Raw genomic sequence first — 17,002 nt, forward strand, 5'->3', positions numbered from 1 at the left:
TGTAGATCTTTTAACAAATTTACCTGGAGCTGAAGTTGAGCAAAGGGTGAACCATCTTGCTTCAAGTTGTCAAATATTTCTTCTACGCTGTTTGCTGAAAATATTCTGTAGGTAAAAATTCACAAAACCTCATTACTTTACTTTATATTATTTCAAATATAAATGGCGGTAGCTTCAGTCACCTGAAACATTTTGCTGTATAAATGTGTATTTTTTCAATTCTGAGTTTAAAGAACCACTAAACTTAAAACAAAAATAGCTACTGGGTGTAATCTTTTGACCTAGAAAAAACATTTTTATACTGCAGAGAAGAAAAGAAACAATTTGCTTAGACACCCATTACACTGCAATATGGTTTTCTCAGATGCAGATTCTGCATCCTGGCAAAAGTTCCACCTAACGCTAAACCAGCCCTATAAAGTTTCTGTATCTTATCAGTGATTTGAGAAAATGCTATAATCATGGGGTAAGATATTCCTAAGCACACATCCTATCTGTAACCTTTTCTAAGGAGACTACATAGTCTGAAATTTCACATTATACTTAAAATAATGATATCTTGCACTCAACTATATCATAAATACAAAAACAAAAATAAATTCCCAAAAATCTATGCTAAAATAATGCGCTTTGGTGAGACTGACAGCGATGTAAACAAAGTGTGGCCTCACTAAATGTCAGCTATGATTCTACAAGGCGGAAGGGACTTTTCAAGCAACAAACAGCAGATTTTTAAATACAACAGGTGAAAGCACTGATGGTTACCAAATTATAAGTGCCTCCACAAATGCAGTGTCTACCCCTTTTTAATATTTTGTCCCTGTGACAGGATGGACCAACTATGACACCCTGTCTGTTGTTGCTGTAAACCTTGCCTCGTAAAAGCCTTCTAGCGAAACGCGCATCGACGGACGCTGCGTTTGCTGCTCACTAAATTTTTTTTTTCTAAAAAGCACTTACTAACGAACCAAAGGGAAATAAGATATGACTATATAGCTATGAAATGATGCATATTAGATATAGTATCTCTTATTAGAGCTCTGCGAGACTGAAAGTCCTTAAGATCAGCTCTGTATGAATGATATCCCTATAAGGGAATAAATAAGAAAGCATCAAGTATAAAACTAATCTGTATGAAGTGGTGGGAGGAATAACTGATGTTCATAGAAAAGGTTTAGATATAAATCTAAAGGATACCATAGCAATGTTCAAAGATCTATTTATCAATGCCGAATTAATCCCAATATTTAATATGGAATAACGAACACCATCTAGATACCCATTTACATATTATTAGGATATTATACTCATTGGATAGTATACTTTTACCAGATTTTTTGCTGACAGCAATTTCTGATGCCACATTGTTATTGGATAACATCAGTTCAGAAAATATGATATCTTCCCTGAATAGATAAGTGACAATACACTCTTCACTAAACAGCTCTAGTTAGTGGGCCTATTAAGCATATTGATATCAGATAATTTAGTCCACCGTTAAAATTGGAACTAAATTAAAGGCTCCATATTATACACTCATACCATATATATGAATCATAATATCTGATTACCATAAATTAGGATGTTATACCCGTGATGACCATAGGTGGCAGTCATCCCCAATAACAGATTATAAATTTGGTTTCGTTAGCACTGGAAAAGTAGTATAAAACCTAATAATAGAGCGGCAGCGCAGTTAGGTAGTTTTCCTTTCTACCTTTTTAACAGTATCTTCACTATGGTTTATATATGTCATACTCTATTTTAAATATTTCGCTACTAGCTTTTGAGGGTTTATTCCCTAAAAATAAATATATGTTTTAACATAAAAGAATAAAGTTATATGTTTTAAAAGATTTCTGACCATTAGAGTGCCTCTATCCCAGAACACACCCTTTCCTTTTTCTTCTGCCAACATTATGTTGCTGTAAACCATCTGGGCTTACTTTGTCACTGTTCCCTTTCTTTATCCCATATCTGCCCTCTAACAGCAGTAGGAGGGGCTTAAGCTGCTGCCACCACTGGACTCCTCCATGGGATCTAGAACCACGTTCCTTCTGGGTAACTGTCGCTGCTGGTGTACCCCCTCGCTGGTGCACCTGGGCTGGTACCCCTGACCTCTTCCTATAGATCAGGGTTGCTGTGGATTTATCCCCCCTGGCCTATCACACTGGCCAGAGCTACAGGGTAGCAGGCAGAGCGGTGGTAATGGAAAGCTGGGTCCAAACCTCAGTACAACCGGGAAGGGATTAGAGTTGAGTCTAATCTGTAGGTCACAGGAATTTCAGCATGGAAGAAGTTGTCAAGCAAGTGATGTTTATTTGCACAAGTGCCCTGATAAGGACAGTTCACACTGGTTTACGGTACCAGTGATCAAGAGGTCAGAAGAAACAAAAATGATACATTTCAGTACAAACCAGTACTGTTTAATACAGTTTTGGACACAGCCTCGCAGGGGGTAAGCCAGCCCCCTGAAGTCTGAGTTATTTTTAATATCAGGATGCAATATGTTTCCTCAAACATGGATTTAAATGCATTTTATACTTAACAAAATTTGCAGTAATCTGTGATATCCTAAATCACATTGATCAGAGATTTATTTTGACTTTAACCAGGATACAGGCAACGGCTCCCTATTGTGTATTCAAGTGTTGGTCAATCACATTGAATAGACTTACTTAGTATTTCTTGCTATCAGCAAAACAGACTCCCTCCCCACATTAGCCTGATTGGAGATTTCCTCTAGCAAAATTACAAAAACCCATACATTTCCTATACCAAAATACACACAATATCAAAAATAAGTACATTTGCAATTATATAAATAAGTGCCCTGTGCTATTTCCTTTAAATAAATTTATATCATAAGCTATTTATAAGCGATTCAGCCACAGTCCCTATAAACAAAATTTTGCTTTTAAGGTCTGTTTTATTAAGGTATTCTATTTTTAATTCTTACAGGATGCCTAAGTTTTGAAGTGGACTTGGGTAGACGAACCTGCAAATGAATGGACTGAACTTGTAGGAGGCATTGATCTATCCACTAATGTTATTGTGGAGGGGCTGAGGGCTGCATAATCATAATATGGTTTTAGTTAAGATAAAAACAAATAGTACCCTGAATTTTTTTATTTGCAAAATAAAAAAACAGTATTAAACATTAATAAATACAAATATATAATACAAGCTGATACACTATACAAAATTCAAATACTTTACATGCTTACATGTGTGCTATGACCAGATACACTTTTAATGGACAGAGTAGTGGGGTGTCTCTAATTGCTTCCAGAATTTAGTTATTAATTAGTCGCAGACAAAATGTGATTTGTTAATTTTGTACAATATTTGTCTATGCTTTGGATCCAATAGCAAAGCAAAAATGTCCAGGGGTCTTTGGAGACTGGGAAGGAGAAGAGGGAGTTAAGAAGCATATGTACCTTAACTCAAAAGTGAACAATTTTCAGGCATGTCCAGCAATATTTAAAAATGTCCCGATTGACTTCATTCTAGCAAGATAAGATAAAAAGAAAAGATCATTTCTTTTCGTACTGGTGATAATATGCAAAGTATGTTGATTCCCTAAGGATTTATTCCTGAGGAAGTGATTGGAGGAAATGATTAACTTGCATACAGTAAAAAAAAAAAATAGTGTGTAAGAAAGGGTGTTTAGTTTCAAGGCAATCTAGGGAAATTCAATCTCGTCTATTTGACAGGTCACAGTTAAATCATATTCCAGGTTCAAACCAGGCTCTATAAAAATTGGAGGAAGTTGCTGGAGGAAATGTGGGATTGTCCCATAATGTAACAACATAAGAGAAATACGTCTGAGATGAAACTAGGCTCCTACAAGTAACTGCAAGCAGGGGCGGGCTGGCCCAGGTGGCAGGGGGGCATCGGTCCCCCGGGCCGCTCGGTTTCAGCGCTTTTCCCGGCCGGCTGCTCCTGGGATTAAATATCATCTCATTTTGTCCCGCGGCCGCATCTCGTGTCATGAGATGCGGCCGCGTCAGCGCACAGGCGGCTGCATCACATGACACGCAATGCGGCCATGTCATTGGACGCGGCCGCATTGTGTGTCATGTGATGCGGCCGCCTGTGTGCCCCCCGGGTTATACTGAGCCAGCCCGTGCCTGACTGCAAGGTAGGGAAAGATCTGGTAAGGTTTAGGATTATCTGTTTAGAAAGAGAGGTCAGATTGGGATATCTGGACTCCAGATCCACCCAGAAAAGCAAGGAGAAAGGAATCAGAAATTTGAATGGATCGCCAAGTAATGAATGTTAATATCCAAAAAGCCTCTTCCACCATGAGTCATAAGAGTAAGTAACATAAATGGGCAGAAACTTTTTTTTTAACTTGAAATTTAAAATTTAATTGAGTCATAATATTTTTGCTATCTTGCTGTGACATAGGGCCTGAATCATCAAGGTACGCAAACGCATACGCATCTGCTAAACGGGACTTGAGCTACGTAAAACACCACATACGCAGCGCAAACAGAGCAGATACGGCACTTAAAGTCAACTCAATCTCAAACTCCAACGCAAATATAACGGTTTGCGTCACTCAAAGTATGAAACACAGATGCGTATGCGTTTGCGTACCTTGATGAATCAGTCCCATAGTTACTAATATGGCTTCTGATTTAGTATTGTCAATCTTATATCCCGAAAGGATACTGTATAGGTCCATCATTTTAACTAAATTAGGTAAGGAAACTTGGTTGCAGTGTCAAGAGTACGTCTCTGCAAAGAGATATTTGATTTAAGATTCCCCACCTTCACTCCCTTTATGTCTATAGAGGCTTTGATAGATACCACTACTGATTCTACTACTATGGCAGTTGTAAGTAGGGACAAAGGACATCCCTTTTAAGTTCCGTTTCTTATAATAATAGGGTCCGAAGAAACACCCTTGACCAGTGTCGGACTGGGGCATGAAGGGCCCACCAGGGGACAGCAACGCTAGGGGCCCACCAGAGGGGGTGTGGCCAACCATCAAAGAGGCGAGACCAGACACTAGAGGGGGAGTGGTCAGCCCACAAAGGACAGCTAGCACAATAGTGTAGTATATAAAGAATGCAGTGTGTATAAAGAGTACAGTCTTGATCTGCACCTTAGATTGGGCAGAACAGTCACCAAAAATCGGGATTATCCCACTAGACCAGGCTTGACTAACCTGTGGCACTCCAGGTGTTGTGAAACTACAAGCCTCAGCATGCTTTACCAATATATAGCAGCCTACTGCTGGAAGGGTATGCTGGGACTTGTAGTTTCACAAAACCTGGAGTGCCACAGGTTAGCCAAGCCTGCACTAGACTCAGAACATTTGACAGACTGTCCTACCTGTTCTTGTCACCACCTGTGGCTGCTGGTTTCTTTAGCTGCAGCTTGTCTGGATCCTGGAATGTTGAGGGGTCCTATTTGGAAAAAATAATGGGTACATTTAGAAAATTCCAACCAGCCCCGGCGTTAAATCAATAGGACCCACATTTAATACTTAGGACTTCCTCCAGCCCCAACATAAAAGTAATAGTATTCCCATTTAATAAACCTATTTCCCTCCCAATAGACAGCCCCTGCAATAAATTAATCACATTAACATTTAATAAATATACCTATTTCCTGCAACCGTCACTGCCATTAAATAATTCATATTCACATTTAATAAATATACCTCATGCTCCTCAAACTCAGCCCCACATTCAATTAATAGCCCCCAAACCACCCCATCTTAAATTAATAGTCCCCACTATAAAATTAAATTGCCCCATCTTCACCCTACAAAGAAAATAGCACCCATTATTTAGCCACCACCTACCACACACACATTACATTGCCACAAGCCCGTTGTGCCATCACACACATTACTGCGCCCCTTCATCACCATGATGTGCCTCCTTATAATCACACTGCACCCTCCATGCTGCTTTTGCTCCCCCCTTCTCCTGGCTCCCCTTCACACACTGCCATACTGTCTGTGCTCCCCCTTCACACTGCCATGCTCCCCCTTCACTCTGCCATGCTCCCCCTTCTGTTCCATGCTCCCCCTTCTCTGTTCCATGCTCCTATTTCTGTTCCATGCTCCCCCTTCTCTGTTCCATGCTCCTATTTCTGTTCCATGCTCCCCCTTCTCTGTTCCATGCTCCTATTTCTGTTCCATGCTCCCCCTTCTCTGTTCCATGCTCCCCTTCTCTGTTCCATGCTCCTATTTCTGTTCCATGCTCCTATTTCTGTTCCATGCTCCCCCTTCTCTGTTCCATGCTCCTATTTCTGTTCCATGTTCCCCCTTCCCTGTTCCATGTTCCCCCTTCCCTGTTCCATGTTCCCCCTTCTCTGTTCCATGCTCCCCCTTCTCTGTTCCATGCTCCCCCTTCTCTGTTCCATGCTCCCCCTTCTCTGTTCCATGTTCCCCCATCTCTGTTCCATGCTCCTATTTCTGTTCCATGCTCCCCCTTCCCTGTTCCATGCTCCCCCTTCTCTGTTCCATGCTCCCCCTTCTCTGTTCCATGCTCCCCCTTCTCTGTTCCATGTTCCCCCTTCTCTGTTCCATACTCCTATTTCTGTTCCATGCTCCCCCTTCTCTGTTCCATACTTCTATTTCTGTTCCATGCTCCCCCTTCTCTGTTCCATGTTCCCCCTTCTCTGTTCCATACTCCTATTTCGGTTCCATGCTCCCCCTTCTCTGTTCCATGTTCCCCCTTCTCTGTTCCATACTCCTATTTCTGTTCCATGCTCCCCCTTCTCTGTTCCATGTTCCCCCTTCTCTGTTCCATACTCCTATTTCTGTTCCATGCTCCCCTATCACTTACCTTTTCTATCTGCTTCTTCCTTTTCTTCTACTCTGTCTTGCCGGCGCTCCTCACTGAACGTCGGGCGTGATGACGTCACGCCCGGCGGTCAGTGCGGACGGAGCCAGCGCTGCGGTCACGTGAGGTTTTTTTTTCTTTTTTTTTTTTCTATTAAAGTTTCTAGCTCCCCCCACCAACGAAGAGGGGAGCGATTCAGGGTCGGGGCCTACCGGTGGATAGTCCGGTCCACCGGCGGGCCAGTCCGACCCTGCCCTTGACCATGGCTCTAGGTGAGGGATCTAAGTAGGCAGCTTGAATGATTCTTATGAAATTCCCAGATATCCCAAAGTGTTTTAAAGCTTGAATCATAAATTGACAAGAAATTCTATTAAAGGCTTTTTTTCAGTTTCTAAGACTAGTATTATTGCTGGAAGCTTCCTATAAATCATAATAATAGCTTGTCTTCCTGGGATGAAACCCACTTGTTCATAATGAACCAAAGTCTAAAGTATTTAATCTATTTGCTAAAATGTTTCTGTATAATTTAACATAATCGTTCAGGAGCAATATGGGCTGAAAACCAGTGTAGTTAAAGATGTCCCTGCCCTCCTTAGTTATAACTGTAACCCTGGCCTCTAGTGTTTCCTTAGAGAAGGAATCTCCTTGTAAATTTTTATTTTATTTTTTAACTGGGGCTTTGCATGCCTTTTGGTTTTTAATAACGCGAGTTATCTCCTTTATTGTAATTTTAGAATTGAACATGTTAGCCACTTGGCAAGATAATTCAGGCAAATTAGCCAGAATAAGAATTGCATTAATTGCCATAGGTTTTGAGACACATTATAGGCATATAATTTTGGAAGATTAAATACATTTTTCTATATTTTTTAAAATTTGGTTGGGGATCACAAGTTAAGTACCTTTAGATTTTTTGGGGGGCTAATATGTTATTGTGCAAAAATTTTGCTTGAAGTTCTGAAGCAAGAATTATATCTGCCTGTTACATAATAGCATTGGCTTAACTATTTAAGTTTGCAGCTTGATGAGAAAGCAAGAGCTTAAGCTCTCCCATTAGTGCATTCATTTTTGAAGGATTTTTAAAGACTAAGGGCTAGATTTACTATCAGGCGTGTTTGTAAACCCGCCGACTTTCGGCGGGTTTGGCGGCAGTTTAGCCATCGCCGGATTTACTAAGGTTAAACCCGCCGTCCAAACGGCCAGAAATTATGTTTCCAAACCCGCCTCTGTATAAAGCGCCATGACGGTTTCAACAATGTTCAACATACAAACAGCCGGATTTACTATTAGGGGGTTTATAAAGCCACCGGAAAACCGCCATTCAATAGACCAAAATGAAAGCGCTGCTTGTGAGCGGCGAGATTGCTCAAACAGTGTGCTGTTTGAACTATTTAGCCATTGTTAACATAAGAGAAAGAGCCATTTTGTGCAAAGTTTCCTCCTTTAGGATTGTATATGGGAAATGGGCAAACTGTCATGTAATTTGAGGGTACATTTTTTTTTTTTTCCACCCAGTATTATTGCATCCTATTTACTGATGTAAAGGTTTTTTTTTTGGTTTTCCAGTTGCAACAAATCCTCAAAAATACTGTTGTTTTTTCAAAATCAGGATACACAATGTCATTACATAGTTAACCCTTACTTTAATGGTAATGCAATCCAAAAGTTACAAAATCAAAAAGGTGTTTCTGCCTGAATAAATCACAGTCAATGACAGTCTAGCGGCCAGCAGTTAATCAGGTGTGTTTTTTTTGGAGAATGGCTTTTGCGGCGAATGTGGTGCATTCTAGACAGTGTATGTTTGCAGCTTTTTACCTGATGGAGGCAGAAAGGCGCCTGGAGGAGGATGTACAAAAGTTGTCATCTGTTCCGCGGACCCTGCGCAGACCGGCCACTCCACGTGCATTTAAAGTACGTTTGAATCTGGAATCTTTGGCTGATGTGGACGTAGTACCAATGTTTGTACTCATGTAAACCAGGTTCCTAGATAAATTTGGTGGGGTGCTTATGTATGCACCTGTAAAGGTGTCTGATATTATCCTGGCTTGCTGTCTGATACATAATCTAGCTGTACATAAACTTACCCCACCGATTATTGCAGTAGACAGTGAACAAGTAGGGGCCCGTGTTCCATTTGGTGATGTGCAGAGCACAGAGGGGGGAGGCAGATTTGAGACCGTCTCATTACAAACTACTTTAAATGTAAGTGCATACTATAAAAAACATATATTGGTTTTTTTTTTAATGTCAGTGCAATGGTTTTTTTAATGGAATTTTTTAATAAAATTGGACCCTTTAAACAGAGGATAGTGTGTACTCCGGATGTTGTAATTGTGAAAATCCCTGGAAAGTGACAGTCAGAGGTCAATGTGTACGTGAAATTAGTGCATTGTTTTAAAGAAAACAGTATACTCTTGTTTAATGTGCAGAAAAGAAAGACTGATACCAATGAAATATAACTGCATTTATTGCATTACAACACAATAAAAGAAAAAGTATAACGCTTACACATACATAACAAAACATTACCCAATAGTACAATTTTTGCCCTAGCGCCGCCTTTTCGCTGGCATATCACTATGTGTTGCCCCACTCTCTACCCTCCCTCGCCCACCCCTGGTGCGAGCACCTCTCCTTGGAGGAGTACTATGTGCCGATCTGCTTAGCGTACTAGCAGTACTGGTGGAGGCCGATGAAAAAGGTGCCGGCAAGCGGGCAATGAGTTCCTGCTGTAGTTGGCCTGCCAGCCGGATAACATTTGCATTCCCCTCGCGAACGGAGGAATGCAAGGCGTCCACAGCCCCAGTCATTTGGGCCAGCTGCACGTTCGTTTGCTCCAAAGCGTTTGCCAGACGGTTTATTCCAGCAGGGATTTGGCTATTGGAGCGGTGTATCCGCCTCAACTGGGCCGCGATTTGGGACATGTGTCGAGTTTGGCTGTCCATAAACTAACACTGCTGTACCTGAAAATTAGCTATGGATTGGGCCAATTCTCGCCCTGTATCCATCTGAGGAGCTGCAGCTTGTTGCTCGGATGACTGTTCCGCAGGGCCAGGTGCTTGTTCCTGGCGCGTAGACACGGGGACATCTACCATCTCTAAAGTGATGACTGTGTCTCCTTGTGGGTCATCAGTAGGTGACATCTGCGCAGACTGGCGCTGGCCTTGCAGAGATGCTGAGGTTCCTGTGGTGAAATAACCAAGGTAAATATATAGGAAATAACATGTTTGTAAATTGCATTCTGGTCAATGTACCCAAAAAAAAAAACATTTAACAACTAAAGAATGGTTACCAATGTCTACCTTCAAGATTAGTTGTCCTCTGCGACCTGATGAAGGATGCTACTCAGATGTTTTAGGAGTAAAATCTCATTTTGCCTATGCGTTACAGTGATGGGTTCAAAATGTCAATAAAAAATTATGCTAACATTGAGGGTGTTTGTATCAAATTGCTGCAAGACCGTGCTTTGGGGTAAGCGAATACTATTTTAGGTCTCCCTCTGTGTAGTACATGATGGGGGGGATATAGACTAAACTGCGAGTTTGAAAATGTGGAGATGTTGCCTATAGCAATCATATCATATAACAATCAGATTTTAGCTGACATTTTGAAGAACGCAATAAATAAATAATTTTTAAAATGTGATAGGTTGCTATAGGCAACATCTCTAGGTTTCCAAACCCTCAGTTTAGTAAATGTTGCCCTATGTTCTCATTGCAAACCATATAAAAATCACTTAATATAACATTGACACCAACATTTGTACACAAAAACATCCAAATCCATTATTTCTCCCCCAAACAGAGAACACGCACCTGCTTGCTCTTTCGATCCAGAATCTCTTGCTGAAGGTGGAGGTGTAGACCTTGGACTGGGATTAAACTGGCGTCCTGGCGAATCTAGATGTATTAGACAAAGCATACAATGTATTTGCAGCAAAAAGCAATTTACAAAGAATTTTTAAAAACAGTTCAAAAATAATTTTTTGCCCTTTACATACTGATTGTCTAAAAAAGGCACTTTTAAGAAAAAAAAAACACATTTTTAATATTGTTATCGTAAAAACTACAAATAACTCACCAACTCCTTGGGCAAGACTCTCCGCTGATGGTGAGTTTGGAAGGTATGCGGTCCTATCGCCAGTTGACTTTGGCCGCAGTCCTGTGTCTCCTGACCTGATATTAGCTCACACAGCGCCCTCCACAGACTCTCTTCACTGACAAAACTGCAGAACCTGCTCAGTGTTTCCAATCCACATGTCCATCTCTCTCTCAGCCATCATATTCTATACCCTAGTCACACACTTGTCCACATAGAAGGTGTAGAGAGAGGTCTAGTGTTCAGCACACAATGCGGTGTGTGTGATCATTAACAGCAGCTCTGGAGATAGCAGGTTTGCTATTTATTGTAGCAGACTCATTGTATTTACATGTCTGCATACACACACAGAAGACTTAGTAAAATAAGCATATTTTGCTAATTAAATATATTGCTAAATATTAAAGAACCATCTTGAACACAATGGTCTCTTTTGCGGGTTGGTCCGTTAACAATGACTGGGTGGATAGTCTATTTACCTGCTCAGTTGCACAATGTAAGCACCTGGGTAATATAGTGTCACAAGATGTCTCTGAAAGTTTTATTTACAAAATATGTGAATGCAGCAGTACATTGCACAATACATGCTTATAGACATAAATGTACACAATGCAGACACATTTAAAACATAACTGAATATATGAAATACATTTGCCCATTTTGGCTGGGCATTAACTACACCACATTTTCTATCATAGTGAAGTCTGTGATGAGGGGACCAGGGATAAAGGGTATAGTAACTCCTCCTCTATTTATGTGAGTAAGGGAAAGGGTGTGTGAGGGGTAAAGATGGACGGGCTCGGTTCCCCGAGATCCGAATCCATCCGAATTTAGCCTATCCGAGTACCGAGCCGAGTAAGCTCGGTACTATCCCGCCCATTCGGAATCGAAATCGAGGCAAAACGTCATCGTGATGTATTTGTATTTCTGAGCTCGTTTCTCGCGAGATTTGAAAAGCATAAATACCAGCCTCCAGAGCAATCCATCGCCATTTGACAGAGGGAGAGAGCAGGGTTAGGTCACAGGCTATATCAGCGCAGGGACAGAGCAATAACTGGACACATTATTATTTCAATTCTAGACAAATCTAAAATGAATACCAATTGATACAGCAGTAAGAGTAGGATAGAGGTGGGTTTTTTTCAATTTCTGGCACTCCAAGTGCTTTTGGGGTGTCCCTTATTCCCCATTCTTTTGCAGTAATTTTTCTGGCTGTCAAAAGTCATATTTGTCAGCAGTATCTAAAACAATATTTAGCACTACAAAGGGGGTATTCAATTGTTAGCGTTAACGGAAAAAAACGAGCGCTCAAAAAATATTACCGTTTATACGGTAATATTGCGCGCGAAAAGCGGTAATACGGTAGTTTACTCGCGGAATTTCAGGGAGCAGTGAGCTGAAATTCCGCGAGTAATTACCGTATTAATGCTAAGATTTTTTGAGCGCTCGTTTGAGAGCGTTAACGCTAACAATTGAATACCCCCCCAGTGTTTTACAGTAATTTTTCTGGCTGTCAAAAGCCATATTTGTCAGCAGTAAATAAAACAATATTTAGCACTACAAGTGCTTTTGGGGTCTCACATATTCCCCAGTGTGAAACACCAATTTTTCTGGCTGTCAAAAGTCATATTTGTCAGCAGTATCTAAAACAATATTTTGCACTCCAAGTGCTTTTGGTGTCTCCCATATTCCCCAGAGTTTTACTGTAATTTTTCTGGCTGTCAAAAGTCATATTTGTCAGCATTATCTATCTAATACAATTTTGGCACTACAAGTGCTTTGGGCTCATTAAAATGGATTCAAAGCAGTCCACATATGAGCTATGAGCAGAATCAGCAAACCGGTTCTGTCACCAGCCCTAATGGTAGTGTTCCCAGTACGTCATCTGGTAAAGCCTATGTAAAAGTACATAGTCTTTTTAAATCAGGGAAAAAAACACACACCCCAAAAAATATTTACCGTGTTGAAGCAAAAAAGAAGTGTGACTGAGGAAAAGTTAACTGCCGATAAAAAAAAAATTGCCAACATGCCATTCTACACACGCCGTGGCAAAGAAAGAATGAGGCCTTCGTCTTTCTCTATTAGTGGCAGATCAAAAAAAGGTAATGAGCCTTTTTCTAGTACGGTGACTCGTGACCAAGCAAGACCAAGTAATTTGGAGTCTAAAAGTGGTGCACAACTACTGTTATGCGTCAAAGCCGAGCTGCAAGAAAACAGTAAGGCATTAGAGGATAATGTAAGCTCTGAATCAGATATGACACCAATGCCTGTGGAGAGTCCATCCACCAGTGGTATGTCTAATCGTGAGCATTCTGATAATGTACCCATAAAGAAGGGCCCTTTCAGCAGTTCTGCTGATGTGTGCCTGAACAGCCCGAGTGTAGCCGGTGATACACAAATTGAGGATGCCACTTTGGAATTAGAAGAGGATGAGGGGGAGATTTGTGTAGGCGACGAGGGCGCTAATGATGATGTTGATGATTATGATGCAGACAGATACCAAATTGCCTTTCTCAATTTATATTTATATTCTAGATTATATAACGGGTGAATAGTTTTCTATTTTACTCCTAGTGGAGAGGGGATCTGATGCAGACAGATATCAAACTGCCTTTGTCCATTTCTTTATATATTCTAATTCTACAGTCTATGCAGGCTGCTTTTTTTCTATTCAACTACAAGTGGAGGGCGGGGAGGGGGACGGGACGGGTGGGGGTCATAGACAGCCACCAAGCTACCTTGGTCCATTTATTTTTTATATTGTTCAGTCTATGCAGGCTGCTTTTTTCTATTCAACTACAAGTGGAGGGGGGGGGGCTAGAGAGACAGAAACCAAACTGTCTTTGTCCATTTCTTTATATATTTAACTATAAGTGTAGGGTGTAATATACACCCAAAGACGATGGCTGCATTGCCAATAGGCTAAGATGGAGAGGAAGACAATCAATTTTTGTGTGCGGAATTGAGGATGGCCTACCAGGGATTAAACTGTTTTCTTCCTAATTTATTAGCTTTAGAATTACCTTACTTATCCAAGAAACAGGTGGATCATTAAATTAGGTTATTTTATGCCCAAAAACATTGATTTTTCAACAAAATTGCAAAACAAAACCAAACAAAAGCAAAAGCAAAACCAAAACACGCAAGGGCGGTTTTGCAAAACCAAAACACGACGCTAATCCAGATCCAAAACCAAAACCAAAACACGGGGGTCAGTGAGCATCTCTAGTGAGGGGGTTTAGGTGAAGAGAAGAGCTGTTAGCATGGAAAGAAGAGGAGGGGGGAGCCCGGCCTGGCATCTTGGTGAACGCTAGGTATTCAGTATGTGGTTTGCAACTGAATCAGAAACATCAGACTCAGCATTGAGGTACTTGGTTGGTCTGCTCCATAAGAGGTAAGCCAGGGGTTCCAGGTGTTTCGAAATTTGTTGGAGCGGTTGTTGATGATGCTTGTTATATGTTCACAGCGGTATGTCTGCAATATTCTTTTATTCACTTCAGGCAGCGCAGGGGGTTCAGGTTGTTTCCAGTTGGCTGCTATTGCACATTTGACAGCTTTAAGTATATGGCCCACAAGAGCCATCGTATACTTGTCAATATCAGGTACAGGTCTGTGTAGGAGAGAATAGGAAGGATGGGGGGGGAGTTGTAGTGAGGTGGCTATAGAATAGATTGTGAACCTTCTGCCAGAATCTCACGATCTTGGGGCAGGACCACCAAATATGATGGAATGAGCCCTCATGTCCACAGGACATCTAGCATAGACTAGAGGGATCAGGATATATGGATTTCAGGCAGGTGGGGACCAAACACCATCTATATAGTAGTTTATATGAGTTCTCCTTAGTTCGTACACAGATAAAGCTCTTGGCGACCCATTTACTGATCTTAGACCACTCAAATATCTCCAACACCACATCAATGTCTTCTTTCAACTTCAGTTCATAACGGTCATTGATTTATAAATAAATGATGATGATGATGACAGGATGACGAAATGCCACCAAAAGACTGTAAAAGGTGGAGATTAAGCCAGTGGAGAAGGACTTACTTCTACAAAAAGATTCTAAAGGTGTAAGTTGATAGACTTGAATGCTGGAAATGAGTGATAAAGGTCTTAGTTAAAGGTATTGGTAGCAGTGGTCATGAAGAATGTCATAGCGTCGTTGGAGGTCCGCAAATTTGGGTAATATATGCATAGGCGCTATGTCCGTCAGAAATGTAAGCCCTCGTCAGGACCAGTGTTGGAAGAAGGACTGTTGTTGTCCAGGGAGAAAGGCTGGTTTGTTCCACAGTAGGAATATTATTTCGGAATTTTTCAGTAAATGGAATGCGCAGCTACCATAATCCCATATCTGGAGAGAGAAACGAGTGGTGGGTGGAAGTAGGGAGTGGCGGGTTTGATTGATATCCACAGTAGGGTGTATGGTGAGAGTAGGGGTAGAAGACTGGCCTCAATATCGATCCATAACCTCATGGAAGATGGGGAGTGAAATAGGACAGGTTGGGTCAGATGCGTGGCAATATAATACTTAGAAATATTTGGAAAACCTAAACATCCCTCTGTGGTTTGCTGGTGAAACGTACATGCACGCACTCGAGGACGACTGCCTAGCCAAATTGGACAATTTGTTTCTAAAGAGTCTGAAGTGTAAGTGAGGGTACTCGAATAGGTAGGCTTGAAGCCGCCATGCATCGCGGCGGTTTTCCGGCGGGTTTGCATTGCAAACAGCCGGATTTACTAATGGGCGCATTTCATGTTCAATTTGAAGCCGCCGGCGATGTCACGGCGGGATGTAATGCTCAAAGCCGCCGGCGGCTTTTAATAGAACATGGCGCTTTTGCTTTAAATGACGGCACTTTCGTGTGAAGGCGTTTTTTTTTTAAAAATACACCTGTCTCATGGCCTGTTACTATTGGCTATTTTCAAAGTCAGGAGATTTGACATCACAAGCCCTATATAAACCACTGGCCTGCCACTTTTTTTTTTATAGGGTTATGAGAAGTTTTGTGAGAGGAGTTTGGAGGATTGTGCTTTGTGATAGTTGGTGAGAGTTGGAGTTTGGTGGAGCGATATCTGATTGAAGTGTGCGTAGTCCTGTGGTATTTTTCTGTTTTGTACATTTATTTTCTCATTTATTTTCTGGCTTGTATTTTTTGTATTTGACTTGTCCTTTGTCTGTGTTACTTGTGTGTGACTGTGTTGAGAGTGTGTCTATAGTTAGTGTAGTTTGTCCTTTGTGTTTGTAAGTCTTTCTGTGTTTTGTGTGGTTCACATTTATTTGTGAACATGTCCAGAGAGAGGAGGGGAGCAGAGGCTGAGGAGAGGGAGATGGAGGTTGAGGGGGCAGAGCAGGGAGAGGAAGAGTTTGAGGAGACAGGAAAGGGCAGGAAGACTAAATCAGAGAGAAATGTCAGATTCTTCCATGATGAAAATTGTGTGCTGGTGCACAATATCATTCCCTGCTATGAGGTCATCTTGGGGAACCTTGCAGCCCGGACTCCGCTAAGGCGGCGCCACCAATTGTGGGCTAGAGTGTGCAATGCTTTTAACGCAGTGGGCCCACTAAAGAGGACAGTGGCACACTGCCGCAAGCGGTTTTCTGATATAAAAAGGAGGCTTAAAGACAAAATGGCCCAGGAAAAGAGGGCAACCAGGCGCACGGGTGGTGGCCCCCCTCTTCGTATTGAGTACACAACGTACGAGGAGGAGCTGTGCCAGATAATGCCGGCAGAGATTGTCGAGGGGATAAACTTCCAAGACACGGATTCGCCCTCTTTTGGCCAAGTAGTTGGTGAGTTATTTGTTTTTTTTACCCTAACAGTATTTAAAATGCTTTTTTCTTTTTTTAAATGCTTTTTTCTTTTTAAAAGTGACTTTTTTATTTTTAAGTGTATTTTTTACTCAGTTAGTAAAGGTTTTTTGTTTTTTTTTCAAACCTGTTTTTTTATTTGCAAACACATTTTTGAAATAAACTGTATATTTTTAAATTGTTTTTTTGCTGCAAATACATTGTATGCTTTTTCTAATACATCCAGATTCGCCATGACCGCAGTTCAGTCCCAGAACGAGACCTACACCTCCACCTTCAGTGA

General features: G+C 41.3%; 1 protein-coding gene across 2 annotated transcripts in view; it reads right to left on the reverse strand.

The window, feature by feature from the left end:
* Positions 1–17,002, reverse strand: part of HIBCH (3-hydroxyisobutyryl-CoA hydrolase) — a 326,855-nt gene that overhangs the window by 43,835 nt on the left and 266,018 nt on the right. For both annotated transcript variants that reach the window (XM_075180042.1, XM_075180041.1), the window contains exon 11: positions 24–105. In XM_075180042.1, coding sequence (XP_075036143.1) covers positions 24–105 — 82 coding nt within the window. The remainder of the gene's footprint in view (positions 1–23; positions 106–17,002) is intronic.

This window comes from Mixophyes fleayi, chromosome 7 (assembly GCF_038048845.1).
Source record: "Mixophyes fleayi isolate aMixFle1 chromosome 7, aMixFle1.hap1, whole genome shotgun sequence".
NCBI classification, from domain to species: domain Eukaryota; kingdom Metazoa; phylum Chordata; class Amphibia; order Anura; family Limnodynastidae; genus Mixophyes; species Mixophyes fleayi.